We start from the raw sequence: 24,626 nt of genomic DNA, 5'->3' as shown, positions 1-24,626 counted from the left end.
CCGCTGGCTGCACTAACTCATCTAACAGTCCTTGTTCATGTCCACACAGCTGGCAGCTCTCGAACGCACCATCGTCATGTGACCAGCAGTGTTGCGATTACTTTTTATCCAACCTATGTATGACAATTATTTTCCTGTTCACTTTTCTTATGTTTGTGAAATATTTGATTGACAGTAGTGTTGAATGGCAATTACTTAAAATACTTTGGGTTTCCCTCCTCTATTGTTGAATCATCACTCTGTTCTTTTCATGTCTAAGTTAATTGGTTCTGAGTAGTATCTGTTGTTTAAGTGTTTATTAAATAATTAACAATTGCTTATTAAATAATTAACAATTTATGTACTGTACCTTCTCATTATCCATTACCTTTCTTGATTTAATTTTACACTCACCTTTTCTTTGTCCTTCCTGCAGTATATATTGACTACACCCCAACTCTGGCTACTAGCAACAGGCATCTATAATGAACACCGATCAAAATATCCCTCATTTCTCGTGAAAAAGAACAACTGAATAGACTACAGTGGACTATAGTGGACTTTATGTTGTCAGCAAACAGCTGGATATATTAAGAAGATTGATTTGATTGATTTATGTAATTCGCCTCATACCACCCCTAACCTATCTTATCCTATCCTATATCAATCTATCTAACCTAAATCTATTATTACTTACTTACAAATGGCTTTTAGAGTACCTGCAGGTTCATTGCCGCCCTCACATAAGACCGCCATCAGTCCCTATCCTGAGCAAGATTAGTCCAGTCCCTATCATCGTATCCCACTGCCCTCAAATCCATTTTAATTTTATCCTCCCATCTACGTCTCGCCCTCTCCAAATGTCTTTTTCCCTCAGGCCTTCCAACTAACACTATATGCATTTCTGGATTTTCCCATATGTGCTACATGCCCTACCCATTTCAAACGTCTCGATTTAATGTTCCTAATTATGTTAGGTGAAGAATACAATGCGTGTAGTTCTTCATTGTATGACTGTTTCCATTATTCCTGTAACTTTATCCCTTCTCCATTCTCCTGTAACTTCATCCTTCTTAGTCCCAAATATTTTCCTAAGCACCTTATTCTCAAACATCCTTAACCTCCGTTCCTCTCTCAAAGTGAAAGTCCAAGTTTCACAACCATATAACACAACAGATAATATATCTGTTTTATCAACTTTCAGTATTTTTGAAAGCAGACTGGAAGACAAAAGCTTCTCAAGCGAATAATAACAGGCATTTCCCGTATTTATTCTGGGTTTAATTTTCTCCTGAGTATCATTTATATTTGTTACTGCTGCTCCAAGGTATTTGAATTTTTCCACCTTTTCGAAGGATAAATTTCCAATTTTTATATGTCCATTTCATATTATGTTCTGGTCACGAAACATAATGACATACTTTGTCTTTTCGGGATTTACTTCCAAACCTATCTCATTATTTGCTTCAAGTAAAATTGCCGTGTTTTCCCTAATAGTTTGTGGATTTTCTTCAAACATATTTGTGTCATCTGCATAAACAAGCAACTGATGTAACCCGTTCAGTTCCCTACCCTCTCTGTTATCCTGGCCTTTCATAATGGCATATTCTAGAGCAACATTAAAAATTAAATTAAAAGTGATAGTGCATATATTTTTTCTTCTCTTTTCCCCATTCATTTCTATCCTAGTTACCTGATATTACCTAACCTAATCTTACCACACATTGCTTTATCTTTTCTCGACAATTCGTACTGAATTTTATCTGATCTGATCTCATCAGACTTAACCTATTGTACCATTGCTACTACTGTATTATTATTATTATTATTATTATTATCATCATCATCATCATCATCATCATCATCATCATCATCATCACCACCAATTGTGATAGTCTTCATTCTATTGCAGATCTGTGCCTTTCACTGTATTTCGTGCATAAATTAGTTTGTTCCTTTTTGTAGGAAACTCACTATTTCCATTCCACCCTCCACAAGACAGAATGGGAGTCTGTATCTCCACCTGTTCACATTTCCTCGACCAAAGCAGCAGTCAGATACGAAGCAGTGGGACTACTGGAGGTTGAAGCAGGAGTCCATGGCAGTCTACACACGCATCAGACTGACTCAGTATCACATTCCTGAGGCATCGACCTTCAAACTTCTGGAAGGGAGCAGCGAGACAAAACCGAATTCGGTATGTATGCTTGCATTTAAGAACTGCAGTGTTTCCGTGATAGCGGAATGGTGGCGGGAGAAATTGAAGTACTATATGAGAAAACTGACCTCTTTGTATCTTTGACCGTCATGAAAGACAGTGCTCTAGATCAGTGTTTCTCAAGGCCCTGGCATCAATTATATTGGGCGGCGAGATGTTCTCCCGGAATTTGTCATTTTACTTTTCTAAGCATTTTTCACGAAAAAATATTTTATAGTGGAAATATTCTTAGAATGATTTTCATGATTGTGTCGAAAAGCACAGATCCAGATTGTCTCTATCCAAACTTACATGACGTAGCAATCATATTTCTTCATTGTTTTTCCACAACATTTCTTTGTGAAACTGCATTTTCTGCCATGGCTGTGCTTGAAACGAAACAGAGGATCCGCCTGCAACTTTCTGTCTCCGTTTGGCTATCACTTCAATTAATCACAGAGTTAACAAGTTAATGGACAGAAAACAGCAACAGAAGTCTCACTAGCCTCGCTAAATCTGTAAAAATTCGCAGGTGTAATACAAAAATAATAGTACATTATGCAACGAGACTATAATGGTAGTAATTAAGACGCGAGTTTCATAATTTTCATATGAGCTTCTTAATTATCATTGTATGCAAGTTTCATACGACTTTTTATGCTCGACCATTTTCCTAACTTGAAATTATTCATAAGTATTCATGTTATTCTTATCTGACTGGGGAGCGGAACTGACCTTGTGCAATATCTCGTAAATTGTGAGATGTACGCAGATGCGAAAGTATTGATTTTTCCGAAAAACAAATGTCATTGACCTTGATGTAATCTAGAGAGTAAAATAAACATTAATCTTGATATAACCTTGAAATTGATTTAGAATTGAAAAACGAGATGACAAATTGAATTTATTTGAATATTATTTACAATTAACGCTAATTATTATAGTAACAGAACATAACCTGCGACAGTATTGGATTTCCAGCCTCCGTGATGTTTTGCTAGTTGTCTTTCGATTGCATATCTGAGAATAATCGATACTTGCGCTTTTATAATGCTACAGTGGTGATTTCTGATTGGCTGAACAACTGAACTATAATGAATAGGTGTACTTTAATGAGGTGCATTAAAGGGCTACTACCAGGTGTATAATTACTACATTTCGGCATGGTCGAGCATAAAAGTATTTTATAGCGGAAATATTCTTAGGAGAATAATTTTCATGATTGTGTCGAAAAGCACAGATCCAGATTCTCTCTATCCAAACTTACATGACGTAGCAGTCATATTTCTTCATTGTTTTTCCACAACATTTCTTTGTGAAACTGCATTTTCTGCCATGGCTGTGCTTGAAACGAAACAGAGGATCCGCCTGCAACTTTCTGTCTCCGTTTGGCTATCACTTCAATTAATCACAGAGTTAACAAGTTAATGGACAGAAAACAGCAACAGACGTCTCACTAGCCTCGCTAAATCTGTAAAAATTCGCAGGTGTAATACAAAAATAAAATAAATTAAACACTAAAGTTAAATTTTTCAATAATTTATAATAATGCTGTGGTCATATGTTGCATTTTTAATTCATAATATTAATTAGTATTGGGACTAGTGTTTAGAATTGAGATATTCATACATTTTTTACACAAAATTACATATACGTTTGTCTTATGTGTGTGTGATAAGCATTTTGCCATTCTCCTGCTTCCTCTGCTGAGCTGACTTCTGTGGAGTTACAGTGCATAATCATTCTTCCCATCAGCTTTTTTTTTTTTCAAACAAGAATCATTAAAATCAATTTAATAATACAATGTTTTTGGTGGTCAGAAAGGTATAATATGTCGCATAAATTAATTGATGATGTTGGATTGAAGAAACTACAACAAGCTACAACATTTCTTTAATCCATTGCCTGATAAATTTATATTGAATTAAGTTATTTGTCAACTTGTCACACTGTTTTCATAATGAACTAAAATTTTTTTTGTCTTAAGATCTCTGCGGTGGCTGAATGGTCAGACCAGCGAATAGGGATTATAAAGAATGGACACTGAGCGAATTTTCCTGTGTTTTGTTTCTCTGTGCGCAGCGTTTAGTTCCACTTTCAAGCGCTAGAGGTTAGTGTAATCGAGCATACGCTAAGTTAATAATTGAGAATAGAATTAAGGCACAGGATCCAAACATCGCCTACCTTATTGCATAATCCAGTAACGCTTTGCTTCAAATAAATTCAAGTTAACAGCTTTTCCTTATTTCTCAGTGACAAACTAGTTGTAATAATAATATTTCATATTTCAGATATAATAAATTATATTATAAAATAATATAATACATTATAAAATTAAGTATCGAATTCGTTTAATATTTGTATATAATATAATATAGGTATATGGTTTTACTTCTCGTAAGAGTTTTGTTTTTCCATTTTCAGCGCTATCAAATCATTACATATTTTAATTGTTGTTGGGGGTCAACGTCTCAGCTCTCATTATAAAGGAACTCTAGAGTCTAGACATTACAGTTAATGACGGATTTATTATTTTATGGATCTAATTTATTTTATTTTAGTACATAATGTACCTAGATGTATTAATTATATGTGTTATATTTCCGCTGTGTCGACTGCTAGCTGGTGTGATGTCAGCGCCAACTCCTGGGAGAAAGCAGAATCTCACTCTCTAGCTGGCTTGAAGGTCATTGAAATCAGTCCGGCTACATCAAAGATACCGACGCGAAGTGTCCATTCTTTATAATCCCTATTCGCTGGTCAGACCTTCAGACTGTCACGCAGGCGGCCCGGGTTCGATTCCCAGTCAGGTCTGGGATTTTTTCATTGAAATCCACAGTGACACTTGTGGCGGACAAGGCTGCAGTTGGGGTTTTTTCCCGGTGTTCTTCTGTTTTCCCCAAAATAGGCATTTACATCATTCCGTCACCATTTTTCCATTTCATAATTCCATAAATGTCGGCTGGCGGTTCATGGAGGGGGTTGGCCTAGAGACGAGTAGACCTCGCTGCTCGAAACCTGGACCAGAGAACCTTAGTGTGGTCGGTCAGTATGGGTTTGGGAATGCGTCACCAGTGAGTTAGCGCAATAGATCTGCACAAGGTCGCAGTGCTGGGCCATAGTATCCCCTTCCATTAAATTCAATTCATTAAATTCAATGTCTTAAGATTACGTCATACTTAATTATCAATATTTCTGTTAGTTCACTCCTTGTATACTTTGTCACCTGGCCTTAACTCTGCCATTGTAAATAAATAAATTATTATTAATTATTATTATATGAACTTTAAAAAATTTGGAAAGGTATTTACAAATAAATTTATTGGGACCAGCCATCGTCTTACAGAAAAATAATTTACCGGGCCACGGTGGTTAAGAACCACTGCTCTAGATTAGAAGTCAGTATATTTGCATCTTTGGCAGGTATTGTCTGACCATCAGATCTGTGCCCTTTCAGCGCTGTCGTCGTTCTTAGAAAAGTTAACGCCTGTACTCACTCCATTCCGCCCACTTTCCTCCCACCACTTCAAACAGCAGGCCACGAACCTTGCTGAATAGGGATGTTGCCAAACTTCCGTCAAACAGTGTCATAAATAACTAGTCCTCGATGCTACAATATCATTTCTTTCAATCAAAATACATCTTGTATTTCTACATTTTTAAAGCTAAATCCCATGTCTCGAATCACTTTCCGTAGTGTTTCTCTCCAACCTTGGAAATTATTGCTTCTCTCACAACCTTCAGTAATTTCTTCAATGTTGGAACTTTTTTCTGCATGGTATAAAATTCTTGTATCTTTCTTCTTAAAATACATCGGTTCATATCATCTACAAGAATTAAAGGTTCCCTTGGTCTGTTCTTCCCTGGTGATTCTAACTTTTCATCTCCTGCACAGACTCCCTCTCTCCTGATTTTCTTTATCAGGCGCTCTGATCTGCCTATATAAATTACATAAAAAAGTTGTATTATATTAGTATTAGTTAAGTAAGTAATTTTAATACATAATCAATTGAAATAAAATAAGCCTCACCTGTGATTGCAGCTGCTCTTTTCATTGCCTGATTTATACGACACAGATATTGATCTGTTTCTCTTCATCGCAAAATGCTTATTATGTACCTGCTTAATAATATTTCTTTCGCCACTCCTTGCTACAGTGTTCATGTTGAATTGACAACACTGGACTGCAAGTGCACATAAATTGTCCCGCAAGAAGGCTAAAATTGTGGGTAGTGGGGAAGAGAAAGGGAGAGAGGTAGGAATGCAGGGAGAGAAATGAATTACCGAGGCTGAGAAGGAATTAGGGTTCAGTTCGCATATCTTACGGGGGCACTGATCCGATGGTCCGACAATACTTGCATACGTCATTAGTTACCAAGTATGCATTTATGTGAGTGACGGTAATCTACAGCTAGCTAGTGACATATTTGTCTATAGTATGTGTGTAGCTGGAGTATCTCTTTAGAACTTATGTGAAAAGTTGACTTTCTATTAAATCTTGATAATTATCTCTTTTATGCTCTACAATATCACGAAGATCTGTGACATACACCTGTTGTGACTTAAACTTGTATTATTTTTATTGTTTAGAATGGAGTAAGAGAGCAAAAGCAAACTGAACAGCGAGTTACCCACCTGAAATCTCGTGTTACATTCAACATTCTAACTGATGACATAACTCTGCCAAGCAAAGATCTGCCTCCAGAAATTGCACGATTGCTTGCGTGAGTATCTTCACCTCAACTTGTATTTGGAACTTCCTTCATGGACACCTCCCAATACCAGATACCTCTTATTAATGGACATGTTAAAATTTCTCAGCAGATTTACACATTCCCTTTCAGTAATGAATTTGTGCACCGAAGTACACGTGTATGCATTTGATAGGTTTACAGTTTCTCAGTAGAGAAAATAATCAAACATGCAATCTCTTCATTTCACAAAATTTTGTCATAATTACTCCAAATAACTACTAAACTTTGCAGCTATGGTATCAAAGTTACGATTATTGATCATATCTGATGTACCAGTATAAATATATATATATATATATATATATATATATATAAACATTAATTAAAACATTATTAATAAGACAAACAATTTTCATATTTTAAGTACAGTAGAATTCCTCGTATCTGGCAACTGTGGGACAAAGCCAGTGCCAGATAACTGATTTTGCTGGATAATTGGAAAATACGTTTATAGGTTATGTAAAGACATACTGTATTGCACAAATATTTTTTTCCTTGTTGACATTTAGTAATTTTCATATTAGATACTGGTATTTAAAAATAAAGTTTTGAAATACGTACCGTGTTTATTTTTAGTACTGAATACGGTAATGCACATTCATCAGTTCATAATATTAGGTCTTTTGTAATATAGTAATACATAATATCGTAAAAAATACTAAAAGTTTTCGTAACCTTATGGCAATTTTAAATAGCGGCCATATGATGTGAAGAGTAGTGTAGCTAACATCGCATCTATAAAGACAAAGTAGCGCTCGATGATTTGAACCTCTTTAACATATTTATAATGTCTGCTTGTTTACAAGCCTGCCTATGATGTTTAAAAAATTCACTATGAATACAGTGTAGCTGAACGATGTCATGTGCTGACATATATGAAGATTGTTCCGCGAAGCGAATGAATGTGGACAATCCAACATCTGCTTCTTGCCGTGATACACGTGGTGTTTGAGCATAAGAACATTTCCCGGAATCCATTGTGCAACAGCAGCACTTATGGACCGTGATACTATTTATTACTCGAATGAAATTTTTACCCCCCTGTAGGAACAGAGAATTTCACACTTTTCTATTTAGACTCATCCAACATCCCTTCGAAATGGGCGAGTTCAAGTAGTAAATTTAAAAATATCGTCTCTGTGCATTGTAGCTTACTCATGCTACCCAATCTATATACTTCAGGGCATAACAGGGTTTTCTGTCTATGTTTTCATGTGTGAACTGTGTAAAAAGTAAACACAATATGCGGCATGTGCGATCCACGAAAACCACTCACATCTTCGTCCGATTCTTCCCTTTCGCATGAATTACTATTTTTTTTTTGTCCTAGCCAAAAGTGTCATTTTGGTATTGCCGGTTATTTGGGTGCCGGATACGAGGAATTTTACTATATTAGTACATATAAGCTACATACAGTAATTCATATTTATCTAAGTTGAAATACGTAATAAAAATTGTAAAAAGAAAAAGATACTAAAATGCATTGAGTAAAATGGAGTAAGTGAAAAAGTTTTGTATTTCCTTTTTAATGACTGATAATTGACTTTGTGTCACTCACTCAATCATCAACATTTATAAGCGAATAGGTTTCTGAATAGGTCAGCAAGAAGTTCAACTCATGTATTAACATAATAATATGATAATAATAATAATAATAATAATAATAATAATATAATAATACAGGATAAAGAAATAATTATTTGTATTTGTTTCAGTGTAACATCAAAAATGGAGTTCTTGCCTGTGGTAGTGTACGACTTCCTTAACAATCGTCTTAGAGACCTAATTCACATTACCAACAATCACAGTTCCATAGATATAATGTTTTTGTACTCTCCGATTAGTATTGGAAAACTTAGGTAAGTTCCGACGTCATGTGCAAGTTTTGATGAATATATATGTTAGATATTTATGTAATACTGACAAACATGGAACATATATTCAGAAAGTACTTTAGAAAATTGATCAGAATTATATTGAGATAGACACTCAGTGTTCAGAAATCGTGGGTACTTATCTAGTAACAGGTAGGCCTACCTTTCACTTAGAGAAGTGCAATCAAACTATGTTAAATAAAGCCACCCACAGATAATGTCAAGCTATACATGTTGCACTGCTGTCCATGATTGTGTAGCACTTTGAGGTGAGGGGCCCAAAAATTTTAGATATGAATGTTCCCAATTGTTTAATACAACTAATACAGGACGTTTATTTTAACAGTTTCAGTTAAAATTAAAGGAGAATTGATTATAGAATTCTTATAAGGAGAGGTGTTAGATAAGACAATTCTCTCAGTCCTTTACTGTTTAATTTAGTGATGGATAAGATAATTGGTAATATGAAAAAAGGATATGGATATAGAATGGGAGATAAGGAAATTGATGTGATATGTTATGCTGATGTTGTTGTTCTTATAGCCGTGACCGAGGATAACCTACAAAGACTTTTATACCAGCTTCATCCCAGAAATTTAATATGAAAATATCTATTAATAAAACAGTAACAATTAGCAAAGAACCATTGCAATGCAAATTAGAGATTGATAATAAAGTAATAGAACAGGTCGTAAATTTTAATGAATTAAGTGTTAACATAACCAGTCAAGGAAACCTAATTGAAGAAATAAATTGTCAGATATTAAAAGCAGGAAAAATAGCAGGGTGTTTTAATGAACTGATAAGGAAAAACAAATGTTTAATGTTATGTTTTATTTAACGACGCTCGCAACTGCAGAGGTTATATCAGCGTCGCCGGATGTGCCGGAATTTTGTCCCGCAGGAGTTCTTTTACATGCCAGTAAATCTACTGACATGAGCCTGTCGCATTTAAGCACACTTAAATGCCATTGACCTGGCCCGGGATCTAACCCGCAACCTTGGGCATAGAAGGCCAGCGCTATACCAACTTGCCAACCAGGTAGACAGAAAAAAAAAAAAAACAAAAGTAAGAATTTATAAAGCAGTGGTTAGACCTGTAATGACATGTGTATTAGAAACAAGAATCGAAAGAACTCAAACAAGGCGCATGATGAATACAAAATATGAAATGAAAATATTAAGAAAGATAAATGGCAAAACATTATATGACAATCAAAAATGAATAGATAAGAGAGATGTGTGGAGTACAACTGGTAGCAGAATGGGTAGAAAGAAGGAGAATACAATGCAATCAGTATGTAGATAGAATGGCAATGGAGAGAATCATTAGGATTGCAAAAGGTAAGAATCTAACTGGAAGGGAAAGTCCAGGAAGACCAAAAAGATGGAAAGACTTGATTCATGAATAAAACAGGCAGTAACATAACACCTACATGAAAGAGAAGAAGAAGAAGGATCCAAAACTCGAATGGACCTTTCCACAGCATCCCTGAGTTTGCATCTAATAAACATAGAGGACTTTTTTCATAGAGATTTAGTGATCGCATTTCTTTCGTGTTTAATTTTATGTTTTCGTCCCATTGCTGATGTTATTCTTATCATCTCTGAGTGAGTGCTGCAGGCGACATATATCGAATATTTCTGATCTATGTTGAATTTCAACACTAAATATATCACCTTTGCAGTTGAAAGTGTTGTTATATAGAATAGTATTACTGCTTTTTTTTTTTTTTTTTTTTTTTTTTTTTGTAATTACAGTCATTATGATTCATGGATCAAGACTACCAATAATAGAGAAGTAACTAAAAAATGTTATGGTGTAATAAGACGTGAAAATGAACATCTAGATATATATTTTTTATTTTAGTAGATTATTTTAAGATGCTTCAACAACAACTTAGATTATTTAGCGTCTGAATGAGATGGAGGTGATAATACTGGTGAAAGGAGTCCGGGGACCAGCATTGAAAGTTACCCAGCATTTGCTCATATTGGGTTGAGGGAAAACCCCAGAAAAAGCCTCAACCAAGTAACTTGCCCCAACCGGGAATCGAACCCAGGCCACCTGGTTTTGCGGCCAGATGCGCTAACTGTTACTCCATAGGTGTGGCTATTTGTTCATTGATATAATAGTATTGAGGTTTTTTTTTTGTTTTTATGTAAGAAAGTTAATAATAGGTTTGTTTCAGCAAGCAATGCAGAACACATGAACTAACACTAAACATCTTTCGATGCATGCGTTAGTTAAGCACATTCTCAGAACTAGTTCGGATTTTTACTTTGTTGGGAAGTTTCTTGAACTGTTCTTTCTCAGCCTTAGGAGCTTCTTCTCATATTAAAATTATATTCATTTTCCAAACTTAATTCGTCATAAAATATATCGCTGTCACCTTCCAAATCACTCATGATCGACTATTTTTTTTTATTTTAACCTGTCTAGTCTCGATTATACTTGAAGCAAGTAAAGCGATAGGTTTGGAAATTAATCCCGAAAAGACAAAGTATATGATTATGTCTCGTGACGAGATATTGTACGAAATGGAAATTTAAAAATTGTAAATTTATCCTTTGAAGAGGTGGAAAAATTCATATACCTGGGAGCAACAGTAACAAATATAAATGATATTCAGGAGGAAATTGAACACAGAATAAATATGGGAAATGCCTATTATTATTCGGTTGAGTCTGCTGTCAAGAAATCTGAAAAGTTAGAATTTATAAAAGTTATATTATCAGTTGTTCTTTATGGTTGTGAAACTTGGACTCTCACTTTGAGAGAAGAACATAGGTTAAGGGTGTTTGAGAATAAGGTGCTTCAGAAAATATTTGGGGCTAAGCGGGATGAAGTTACAGGAGAATGGGGAAAGTTACACAACACAGAACTGCACGCATTGTATTCTTCACCTGACATAATTAGGAACATTAAATCCAGACGTTTGAGATGGGCAGGGCATGTAGCATGTATGGGCAAAACCATAAATGAATATAGAGTGTTAGTTGGGAGGCCGGAGGGAAAAAGACCTTTGGGGAGGCCGAGACGTAGATGAGAAGATAATATTAAAATGGATTTGAGGGAGGTGGGATATGATGATAGAGACTGGATTAATCTTGCTCAGGATAGGGACATATGGCGGGCTTATATGAGGGCGCAATGAACCTCCAGGTTCCTTAAAAGCCAGTAAGTAAGTCTCGAAGTATTTTAACCTCAACCTCAGACTATCCATCTGCGCATCGTCAGCAGTTCAGAATTCCCAGTTCTGCTCTTAATCGAGAACTAATTTCACTCTTTCCGAACGAGTTCCAAAGCTTGTTGGAACAGGAAGCTGCGAGTTCAGAATAAGTTCAAGTCTTGTTGAAACACACATTGAGATGCTGTATATGAGCAGGCAGTACAGAATCGATTCTAAACCATACTGGAACAAACCTAATATATATTTGTATATTGAAAAAAATATTTATATTGGAATGAATAAGGTGCGCTCCTAGCAGGTATGTATCATTGTACAAGTTATGGAAGTTAGACGATTTTCATTACAGGTTAATGCTCCATGTCGAGACAGCATTGCGGTCAATACTTTCACTTGGATTTACGGAGAAGGATGTAGATGAGATGAAAGGAATATTTGCAGATACGAATCTTTATTTGCTCTGCATCACCGTTTCTGTTGCAGCTCTTCATGTGAGTTTCATATTAATCAGTTTATATTTAGGTATTTAGCAATTTTATTTTAACCTTCAGAGCAGCAAAATAATCTCTTGTAACATTGATAATACGAGGCGCATCCAGAAAGTAAGTTTCCCAATTTTTTCCCCTTGAAAGTAAACGTAATTAGCCGTGTCAATTGCGCATGCGTGACAGATCTATGACGTATCAATCATATGCCAGCCGGACAGGTCCCGCCTGGTGCCAGTAGCATGGCAGCAGTGGTCCGAAATGGAAGCTCTTATTCCTTCTCCCGCTGTCTGTGAGGTTCGGTCGGTGATAAAGTTCTTTAATGCACAAAGCATTGCGCCAATTGAAAATTCATCGGCAGCTCTGTCAGGTCTAGGCCGAACATCTCTCTCTCTCTCCTCCTCTCTCTCTCTTTCTCTCTCCTCCTCTCAAGAAATATCTGTCCTCCGGTGAGCGTTTTGGCAACGACGAAGAGCTGAAGACGTCTGTCACACGCTGGTTCCATTCACAGGCGGCAGAGTTCTACGACAGAGGGATACAAAAGTTGATCCCACGATACGACAAGTGTCTCAATTCTGATGGTGGCTATGTTGAAAAATAACTGAAACATTGCTGTACCTGTTGCCAATAAATGTTTTCCTGAAAGTGTGTGTTCTTTTTTTTTTTTAAAATAGGGAAACTTACTTTCTGGATGCACCTCGTATATCAATTTACCAACTTCTGCGCTGTTTTATAGTGGGTTTTCAAGATTCGAGTTGGCAACACTGCATGAATAATACAAAATAATGTGTCTGGAAGTATTGAAATCTTTACTGTCATTATTGTTTTCTTTGTTCTATATCATCCATTACTAGGTTTAGGCCTGGAAGTATATATACACATTGACAAGTGAAAATGAAATATTATTTTGAAGTAATAATTTTGTTCTAATGTATTCAATTTGGCCTTTAAATTGTTGTTTAGATTCAATTACATGAATGGAGTTGTGGATCATGGTAAGAATACCTCCACCCACTCTATCTTCACGAAACAGATTAAAAATTTTGTAGTCAGCAAATTTGTAAAATTTTAAAATATCAGCAATCTGAATTACCAGTTGCAGAAGACACAGCCCTGCAGTATATATTGACTACACCCCAACTCTGGCTACTAGCAACAGGCATCTATAATGAACACCAATCAAAGTACCCCTCATTTCTCGTGAAAAACAACAACTTAATAGACTACAGTGGACTATAGTGGACTATATGTTGTCAGCAAACAGCTGGATACATTAAGAAGATTGATTGATTATTGTTTTCTTTACAGCTCCTGTTTGATTTCCTAGCATTCAAGAATGACGTCAGTTTCTGGCGTCGAAAACAAAATCTTGTAGGACTGTCAAGCAGAACTGTGGTTTGGAGAGCTTTCAGCCAGGCAGTTGTGTTCCTCTACCTCATGGATGAGGATACTTCGTTACTGGTTCTTGTGCCTACTGGGATTGCTACTGTGATAGAGGTAAGCAATGAGACATCATTCAACATTCTGTCTTTCTCAGTGGTTGAGTGATTATCATGATTGCCTTTAGATTCAAGATTCACGGGTTAAACTCTGACTAAGAATGATGGGTCATTCATTGGGTGTTTAATAACAGTAGAAATGTTTGACATAGCTTCTTTCAAAGTAGAAATTAAGATGGGAGTCCCATGCCTGGTAGTGTAAGTCACAGAGTGTAGAGTGGTCTGAAGAACCTAATTATGTGAGAATTTAGAATTTCATAGTGTTCGTGTTTAAGGGGTTAGGTACAGCTTACAGCAGTAAAATTTTTGGAAATATTCAAAATTTTTTTCCTCCATTACTGTGTCTTGTACAATAATGAAAATTAGTATGTGTAAAACACTGTCCTTTTGCTATATGAAAAAAAATATTTTTACGATTAAAAAAAATATTATTATTATTATTATTATTATTATTATTATTATTATTATTTATTTATTTTTTTTTCAAAATTCAAAATGGTGACAGTTCACTGTGCAGTGATGAAGCGTTTCCCTCAGTTATGCCATTTGAGTTTTAGCTACATACTTACGAAAATCAATAGGCATATGAACTAATAAATAAATATACAAATCATAACCCCTGAACAGTTTACACGTGATGTTGCATGCTCATTTACAGTCTTCCCTGACTTTAAAACCACTAGCCGCAACTGTTGTAAACTGAAAATCATAAACTGTGACGAGATTAAAGGATATTTATATCATTAAGGCAAATTTATAAAAAATTTCCATCAGAGCACTGCCTGTGGCACCATAAGATGTGGCAGTTATGCTACTCTAATGATGATAATGCAATAGGAAGTAACTTTACTGTTCTGCCTAAATAGGCGAATAAATGAGTAAATAAATATGTAAATCCTAGTCTCTGAATAATTTACATGTGAGATGTACTTATTTACAGTCCTCAATTTTAAAACTATTAGCTGCAACTGTCATAAGCTGAAAATCATATTTAACTTTTTTCAGTTTTGGAAAGCGCAAAAGGTGGTGCGGATGGAGGTGCTGCTGCCAAGCAAAGAGTGTTTCTACCCACGGCTGAGGTTTGTGTCGAAGGGTTCAACAGCTGCAGAGCAGGAGACCCAGAAATTTGATGCAGAGAGCATGAAGTACCTGTCATACCTGCTGTATCCTCTTTGTATTGGGGGAGCCATCTATTCACTACTGTACGAGCCACATAAGAGGTGTGTAATTTCTTTCACCTCACTTATGTCTTATTGGTGAACTGTTATGAGATCGTATTGAAAGCTTCGTGATCGTAGCTGATCACATTACCTGTTATGTTGTGAATTTGACGCTTTAATGAAAAATTATCAAAAAGGTGAATAGCCTCTGTGCTTGAGTGGATAGTGCTTACTCAGCTGGTGCAGCATGTGTGCATGGCCTTATGTCACATATCATGTGATAGAGTAGAGGTTCATGGAAGATGATGATTAACTGCTGTCTAATATATCCTGTTGTTTTTTAGTGCGATATATCAAGTAATTTTTTACATCATTACAGTTAATAAGGGCAACTTTTTTTTATTTGTTTATCAGCTATGGATATCTCACTACTATCTGCACAGTTTAAAGGGAGGTTTCGAAGTGAGCTTATTAACAGTTTCCATGTTAGTATTGATATTCTGTTGTTAAACATTCATCTTGGGGCTGTTGCATTTTTTGTTTAAGGGAACCAGGTAGTGATTAGGAGTAAAAAATCCGATTTTTTATTTTGTGTTTAAAAAAAGTACAAAATTTGTTCTCATTGTGGAGTTATCTCTGCTGATAAGCCATGTAAATGGCCTCTTTAAATTTGGCGGCAGATAAGAAAGAACTTTAAATCTTCTGTTAACTTAATACTGCTTCCTTTCACTTTGTTCTCTTCTTCGTTGGTTTCCCTTTCCTTTCAACATATAATCATCTCGATTTCTTTTTCTTTCATCTATTCTTTTCCTTCATCACCTTACTTACAACTTACTTACAATTGGCTTTTAAGGAAACCACAAATTCATTGCCGCCCTCACATAAGCCCGCCATAGGTCCCTATCCTGCGCAAAGTTAATCCAATCTCTGTCGTCATATCCCACCTCCCTCAAATCCATTTTAATATTATTCTCCCATCTACGTCTCGGCCTCTCCAAAAGTCTTTTTCCCTCCAGCCTCCCAACTAATATTCTGAAATCGCCCATACGTGCTACATACCAGCCCATCTCAAACGTCTGGATTTAATGTTCCTAATTATGTCAGGTGAAGAATACAATGTGTGCTGTTCTGCGTTGTGTAACTTTCTCCATTCTCCTGTAACTTTATCCCTGTTAGTCCCAAATATTTTCCTAAGAACCTTATTCTCAAACACCCTTAATCTCTGTTCCTCTCTCAAAGTGAGAGCAACCATATAGAACAACCGGTAATATAACTGTTTTATAAATTCTAACTTTCAGATTTTTTGACAGCAGACTAAAAGCTTCTCAACCAAATAATAACAGGCATTTCCTATATTTATTCTGCATTTAATTTCCTCCTGACACCTAGTTTTAATCTTCTTCCCCCTTCCCAACTTTCCTGTCTTCTCATTTTCCTCTTCTTTTCCTTACTTTTGTCATTCACCTTCACTTTTTTTTCTTCTTCCAAAAGCCACCTTAGTCCCGTTCTAGGTAGAGTCTGTCAGATTTGTGGGACAAGTTTTGTTCAAGTATGTAGATTGTTCTGTCACTTTCGTTCCACATCATTTTTCGATTTTCACAACACCATCAGCTCATTGTCTCTGAATGAGCTACATAGTTGCAGAATAAAGGACTGCAGCTCATATTTAAATTCCTGTGTAATAATTTTTCACTAAAAGGACTTAAACTGTCGGAAAGTAAAATGAAGTTTCATGTTTATTTAGAATTTTATGTTGTAGTTTTCAGTTGTGATTAGTAATTGATTTCTCTTTTCACAGTTGGTACTCGTGGAGTGTTCACAGTTTAGTGAATGGTGTATATGCCTTTGGCTTCTTGTTCATGTTGCCTCAGCTATTTGTCAATTACAAACTTAAGTCTGTGGCCCATTTGCCTTGGAAGGCCTTTATGTACAAGGTAAGTGCTTTGATACAGTATTTTGGTTTGCATTGAAATTAAAAGGATTTGTATGCCTCAGGAAAACTAAAAAATTTATATTTTAAAAAGCCAGTTATATTAAGGTACGGTCACACGTCGCTACTTTTGCAGCACTACAGTACAAAAAACTGCGCAACTCTCGTACTGCGACGTGTGAACAATGGTGCAACCCGAAAAGTAGCGGCTGCTGAACCTTCTGCCCGCTACTTTTTCATGCTGCGTGCAGCTTAGAAGTAGTGACGTGTGAACAGGGTTCTCAGGGTTGCAGCCGCAACATTTTTGATATCTGTTTTGTTGAAACTTTTGCTGCGGTTGCAACCAGTGTTGCCACCTAAATGTGCCAATGATACTTTTATTGTTTGGATATATTTTAATGTGATGAAAATAAATTATTTGTAACAGTTATTAAATACACAACACAGTCTAAGCATATTTGCTGACGATATAATTCATTTTTTTAATTTTCCATATCGTGGTTTCAAACAGGAGGGTTGCCAACATTGATTACGTGAAAATGCTGTTGGTTATCATTTAATTATATAGGTGTTTTTAAAAGCTTTATAGTAAAAATAATGCCAATTTCTGAATACTAGTTAGGACAGAAAAGCAAATAATAGATAAATAAGCTTTCGCATGAGTTTCTTAATAATGCGAACATAACCACAAAATGTATAATGAGAAGTCAACATGGAGATGGAAACCTGCAGCATGACTGCGGCTGCAAAAGTAACGCCTTGTGTGTGAAGAAACTCGCAACCTCCAGTTGCAACTTTTGCTGCACTCGGGTTGCACAGCACGAAAAGTAGCGTGCAGCGCGCTACTTTTGGCTTACATGTGAACACGACACGCAACTTTTGCAGCTGCAATACAAAAGTTGCGCAGCAAAAGTAGCGACGTGTGACCTTACCTTTAGTTACGAATTTTCCTCAAAAGTGATTTCAAACTTTTTAATAATTGGCTGTTGCTCTTGTATTATACATGTGTTACAGTAGAGTCTGGAATATCTGACCTTCAAGTAACTGATGTCTGGATTATCTATCATTAAAGAAAGGGTGCGATTTTTGAAAGTGATTTTACAGTAATAACTTACACCTCTCATTCTTATTTTCTGAATCATGCTAACCACGATCGCCTAACTTTCATTTGGTTTTCCATCAAGCCTAATTAAATACTTTCACCACTTTTGGAGTATCATAAAAGTTTCACTCCAAACTCTTTGCTCGATTATTTCTTAGTAATTAGAATGGATTAGTTATAGGAAGATGCAAAAAAAAAAAAAGTTTTTTATAGGATCTTAAATGGTGCCATGTTGATTTAATTCTATTAAAATGAATATTGATATTAATTGTTTTGATAAACTGTTCACTTCCATCAAAACAAATAAAATAATGGAAGTTGCACTGTATATGAGCTTTTCCATCTCAAATCGACCGAAATATAGAGAAAATTGACCTTACAATTTCTAAATATAATAAAACTTTTTTTGTACGTAGAGAACTGTGATACAATGCTTTGTGCAAAGTTTGAGACATTAGAACTTCATAGTGTTTAAATTAAAAATATTTAAATTTATCGTATTTTCATAAAATTAGCAACTTTAAACTGTTGTAGCTCCGAAACCCTTTCACCTAATGGTCAAAATCATGGTTTATTTTGATGCTGAGAAATTAAAGTTTGTATTGACATATAAACAGATTTCTTACTTTTTATGGAAATGGAGATATTTAGATTTTTCCTCATTAAGACTCCTTTGCCAAGAAAAAAATATTTTAAAAATATATAGTTAGATTCCATATTGAAAGTACAAATAAACACATATTTTTTACTGATGGCACGTTGATAAAGTATTGAAAATATCAAATAAAGAAAATAAATAGTACGCGCGTGAACTAACCAGCTGACTGTGAGGCGGGAGCTAGCGTAGGCAAAGCAAGGCCAGGAGAAATAAACACGTGATGCGTCGTCTAGCAGTGCATGGCTGTGCTAGTTTTATCACAGGTTTTCATAAACACAGGAGTAAAATGACGCCCAACGTTCTCTTATCTTCAGCTCTCGGCCAGTGCGTGCGGTACTGCGCCGTTCAAGTCTAGGCATGTGAAAATAATCTATTTAATACCCTCGAAACTTATTGCCATACCACTAAGCAAACAATGCAGAATCCCTCTTAATAATGCAAGGCTTTTTCTCAATTTTTTTAATTTTTACAAATTGGCAAAAAGCCTAAAAGTAAGTAAAATCAGATTATCTGTCTCTTTGTGTACAATAAAAATAAGGATTACTTCTTAACATAACCTACCAAATGTCAGCTTCAAAATAAGCTCTCGTTCAATGTTCTGCAGTAAATGGTTCCAGAGTTCTGAGCACTGAAAGTGGCTTGTTTTTATAAAATACGCTAAATTTGTCGCTCAATAGTATGAAAACCATACTGATCGATTTCATATGGAATAGCTCATATGTAAATATTACTGGTAATTATATAACAGTACAAGTCAAGAACATGTAGTTTTATTTGAAAATATTATAAGTAATCATCTTATACAAAAGTACAAGTCAAGAACATATTATTTTGGTATTAGACTTTCAGGTAATCCAATGTGTCCTGGAGCTTGACATTTCCAATGTTTCGGAACTATTTACTGAGCCTCAGTTGTTCGTATTATTTCCGTTCTTGGTTTATTGTGAATAAGAAATATGCATGTTCACGTCCTCCACTTCCCGTTCTCATTCTGGTTCTCATTCCGGTTTATTATGGACTAGCCTTAACTCCTGTTTTTTTATTGTTATAAAACTGCACTACTGAACTAGTTTTTTAAAGCTAGTATCTTTGTCATGATATTCTCTCTTTTTACAGGCATTCAACACTTTTATTGATGATCTCTTTGCATTTATCATCACAATGCCAACTGCTCATCGAGTAGCTTGTTTCCGTGATGATATCGTGTTTCTAATTTATCTGTACCAGAGATGGTAAGTACATCTTTTTGTCAAATTTCTTTACCTGTAAAAGATGCATATTTAGTGTCTTAAGTACATCACGAGAAGAGAATCTAAGAAATAAATAGTTTTGTGCGAGATCGTGTGTATTTGCTTGGTTTCCGCACAAAACCAATCTGCGGAAAGTCTAAAATTCCACATTGAGTATTCCCAACCTAACACACATAACAATTTCCCTCTTCTTACCGCTTAAGTGACATATTGATTTTACTGCTTTAGGCTTTTAACATATTATTTTTAGAGACGTTCAATATAGTAATAATTATAAATTGTAAACTTACCACTGCAATTTCACCTATATTGCACTGTTAATTATTGTTTTTAAATATTTGCAAAAATTAAGTAAATTCTACAACTCCACTAAAGTTACTGCATTCGTAATGCAAGTAACATTAAGGAAGCCGATGTTATTACTGCAATATGTTATATAAATAATATTGTTAAAATATTAAAATGAAAAATAAATCATTACATAACCTTACCGTTTGTATTAAGTTCGCATTTATAGACTGGGGGAAAAAAAAGACAGACATATATCACGGCCTGCTGGAGTATAGTAAACACAGAAAACATTTTAAAGCAACAATGTTGAAGATAGATATTTTTGTTTTGCAAATTTGCCGTCATTGAACAGAAACCAAGATGGAGATTTCATTGCAACTAATTAGAAATTCCTCTTTCAGGTATGTAATAAACGATCTTCGCACAAAATAATGTATGATACATGAGCGGTATGTTTTCTTTCAATTCTCGGAAATTAAAAAAGCTCAACTACGTTTCGCTTTTTGAAACTTTCTCTCAAACATGAAAACTTCAACATACCGCTCTTGTAACACATATTACTATTGTATGGTTTATTTTCACTAGTTTGCAATTAGAAAAAAATCTTAGCAATTTGATGCTTGAGGCCTTTATAGTGGAGCACTGCAAGTCAGAAGGTCACAGTCTCTCGTTCCTGTGGAATCATGGATTTTCTCCATAGGTTCAATCCTGCTAGCTGCACTATGGTCCTGGGGTTCACTACGCCACCAAAAGAAATTATTGCTATTAGAGGCAAAGGTGGTCAGCACATAGGACTGATATCACTACTACTACCCATTTTTGGGCCATTGGTGTTGTAGTTCAAGTGGTAGTGAATTTGCCTGCTGTTCCAGAGTTATGCTCAGGCGTGGGTTCGATTCCCACTTGGACTGATTACCTGGTTGGGTTTTTTCCGAGATTTTCCCAAACTGTATGGCGAACGTCAGATAATTTATGTCGAATCCTCGTCCTCATCTTGGCAAATACTGTCTCGCTATCATCAATTTCATCAACACTAAATAATCTAGTAGTTATTACAGCATTCTTAAATAACTGACTTAAAAAAACTACTCAGTGCCAATTATCTCATTGTGAGATGAAAACCTTGACATCTTACCATCCCACTACCCTAAAAGTGCATCTACACAATTAAACTTTTCTTCCAACTTTAATGCATGCAAGAGTGAACGAAATGCATTCAATTTTGCAAGCTTTTTTTTACACTAAAAATGACAGCGCATGCGGCAATTGAAAGGTATCCATCGCCAGTGGGTATCTTGTGCATATTTCGTTCAACAGTAGCATGTAGCGAGCAGCTGATTGTTTTAGGTGGCCGTGAGACATGAATTACTGAAAATTCTTTTGTTTTGTGATGATAGACCTTTCAAGCTGAAAATGGTGGAAAGTACGATTAGCTTTATTGAAGATTATTGCAAATACGTGTGTGTGTATAGAGTGTTCAACCACAATGTTGCGAATCAAATAGGTCTAAGTATTGGATTGATATTTAATATTTATTAATTAATATAATACATAGTGAGATGATGTTCAACATGGCACGTTGTGTAGACACAAAATCTGCATGCTTCTTAATTGAACATTCATTTTCAACTTGGTTCTTTCAGTATTCTCTCAAGATTGCATGTGTAAACACATGGAAAATTGAACCATGTAGATGCACCTTAAAGGCTTTTTGGGAACTCTTTCCTCTCTCTCTCTCTCTCTCTCTCTCTTTTTTTGTCCCCAGTGCTTGGTTCAGATGTGGTTCTCTAGTGATTCGGCTGTATATTTGAAATATAAAATATTCAGCATCTGAGATCTATTTACTGGTTTCGTTTTCAAAGACATATTCACAACTTTTCAAAGTTCACCTGTTTTCTTGAATCTGTTATGCCTAAATACTGTATTTTATCGAATAAACTGTTGACCCTACTTTTGAAAGGGGAATTTACAAAAATAAAACTTTCAGCAAATGTGTTCACACCCAACAAATTGAAAACAATTAAACAGAAATAGAGTTCAGTTAACAGTAAATAAATAAAAGAATAATTATAAGTTTTATCCTGGAACAGGACGCACTTCAAACCCATTCTGTGTGCACGCACTGCGCGGTCAGTTGTCTTGTTTAATTGGCTGTTCACACGTTATCCTGCAACATTAATAGCACATGTCACGATTTCTATGTTCCTCCTCATCCTTAATAAATATACAAGTTTTTTGGTGCGAGTAAAGGATCACAATCTGATACCTTTAGTGGTACTCATTTTCAGATTAAAAATATAACGCAAAAACTACACTTATCATTAGGGACCGGATTTTTATGTAATATCAAGGTGTGAGATATATGTATATATTTATGTAAGAACCATCTGAGCCGTGGTCTCCCCTGTCCTCTCTTTCCGATATAGGGATCCCACATCGTGACTGCATGGGTCGATCTTGTCTGATGTAGTCTCAGACAAGATGGACCCATGCAGTCACGATGTGGGACCCCTACGTCGGAAAGAGAGGACAGGGAAGACCACGGCTCAGATGGTCTGACATGTTTACCAAAGAGGCGGGGAAACAATGGTCGAGGACAGCAAAGAACAGAGTTTTGTGGAAAGAACTAGGGAAGTCATTGTAAATAGATAACGTAATCAGTGTTAAGATATTGTAAATAGTAAAGTCAGTATTAGTGAAAGTGTAAGATAAGTTTTGTAAATAGCAAAGTCAGTGTTGAGAAAGTGTCAGGTAAATAGTGTAAATAGCAATCAGTGTTTGTCAAAGTGCTGGTGTCAGTATAATGTGTGTAGTGCAAGAAAAAAAATGAACAAAGAACAGAGTGCTGAGACTAGTTAAAGTCTAACAGGGTTATTAACCATGTCACAAAAGTAGTATACATGACAAGCTCGCCTGGATTGGCTCACCAAGCGAGTACAGTTGAGCCATCCCTGTCGAGGGGGTTCTAACCCCATCACAGGAGGCCTGTGCCCAACATGGGCCATCATGACTAACAGCCATTCATTCATGTACCAAAATATGTAAAATCATGAAAATATTTGATATCAATATCTGGCAGGTATAGGATAAGTAAGACTCTCCAGTTGTGATTTCATAGAGCACCCGACATTTTTTACCGCACACTTGACACATTACTATTTTTCCATCTGTAGTGAAAGCTTCGTCCATCGCAATCCATGATTTTATTTTTGTCATTAGGGTTGAAGATACAGAGGCCAATTTAGTTAGTTAAAAGCAGTAGATAAAAATCACTTGCACTTTATATTGTAATTACTAAAACTAGAGAACTGAGTGAAATCAATGACACATCAGTACTGCAAGTACTGTTTTGCTGTACTGGATTAGGAGAAAATAAGAGGAAATGTGGGACATACTGTATGCATTTTAGCTGCTCCCTGTAAGAAACAAAGTACCTACTTACTTACTTACTTATTGGCTTTTAAGGAACCGGGAGGTTCATTGCCGCCCTCACATAAGCCCGCCTTTGATCCCTATCATGAGCAAGATTAATCCAGTCTCTACCATCATATCCCACCTCCCTCAAATCCATTTTAATATTATCTTCCCATCTACATCTCGGCCTCCCCAAAGATCTTTTTCCCCGCCGGCCTCCCAACTAACACTCTACATGCATTTCTGGATTCGCCCATAAGTGCTACATGCCCTGCCCATCTCAAACGTCTGGATTTAAAGTTCCTAATTAACAAAGTACCTACTAAAATCTCAAACTATAGGCATTTACAAACTATTGTTTGAAAAGTGACATTCCTGTCTCATTCAGAAGGGTAGGATTATTCCAGCTGAGAACCATACTTTCTAATTGCTCAGAAAATCCCATTTCCATATAGGTCTACTAAATTTAAAGTAAAGAGGTCAAGCAATAACCTGAAAAGCTATTTATTTTAATCTTTCAACATTTTTCCAGTTTGTTCCTTTACTTCAGCTTCTTTTCAAAAGTCGGCTACTTTATTATGGCTCATGCCAGACTTGACATGGGTTTTCCCTGGAGGATTAGGAAGAGGGTGGGTAAGGTTGCAAATTGCATGGGAACGGCTTGTTAAGACGTGTGCAGAACAATTATAGTTGGAGACAAATCATGTCATCCTCATCCTACTTCACCATATGAAGGCAACGCTACTTTCTGAGGGATTTTTACAATACAAGGTAGTTGTATGAGAAATGTTGCCTTTTGTTCACTCATATTTATAATGGGCGGTATGGGGTGAGTGCCTCTT

General features: G+C 35.8%; 1 protein-coding gene across 1 annotated transcript in view; it reads left to right on the top strand.

Moving 5' to 3' along the window:
* The window catches only part of LOC138692896 (lipid scramblase CLPTM1L), a 50,744-nt gene that overhangs the window by 5,511 nt on the left and 20,607 nt on the right, over nucleotides 1-24,626 (top strand). Inside the window, exons 3-10 of the mRNA XM_069816223.1 lie at nucleotides 1,945-2,176; nucleotides 6,767-6,900; nucleotides 8,646-8,789; nucleotides 12,345-12,486; nucleotides 13,789-13,977; nucleotides 14,985-15,199; nucleotides 16,938-17,073; nucleotides 19,946-20,061. Coding sequence (XP_069672324.1) covers nucleotides 1,945-2,176; nucleotides 6,767-6,900; nucleotides 8,646-8,789; nucleotides 12,345-12,486; nucleotides 13,789-13,977; nucleotides 14,985-15,199; nucleotides 16,938-17,073; nucleotides 19,946-20,061 — 1,308 coding nt within the window. The remainder of the gene's footprint in view (nucleotides 1-1,944; nucleotides 2,177-6,766; nucleotides 6,901-8,645; nucleotides 8,790-12,344; nucleotides 12,487-13,788; nucleotides 13,978-14,984; nucleotides 15,200-16,937; nucleotides 17,074-19,945; nucleotides 20,062-24,626) is intronic.

Source organism: Periplaneta americana, chromosome 2, assembly GCF_040183065.1.
Source record: "Periplaneta americana isolate PAMFEO1 chromosome 2, P.americana_PAMFEO1_priV1, whole genome shotgun sequence".
Lineage (NCBI taxonomy): Eukaryota > Metazoa > Arthropoda > Insecta > Blattodea > Blattidae > Periplaneta > Periplaneta americana.
This window is presented reverse-complemented; position numbering and strand designations above follow the sequence as displayed.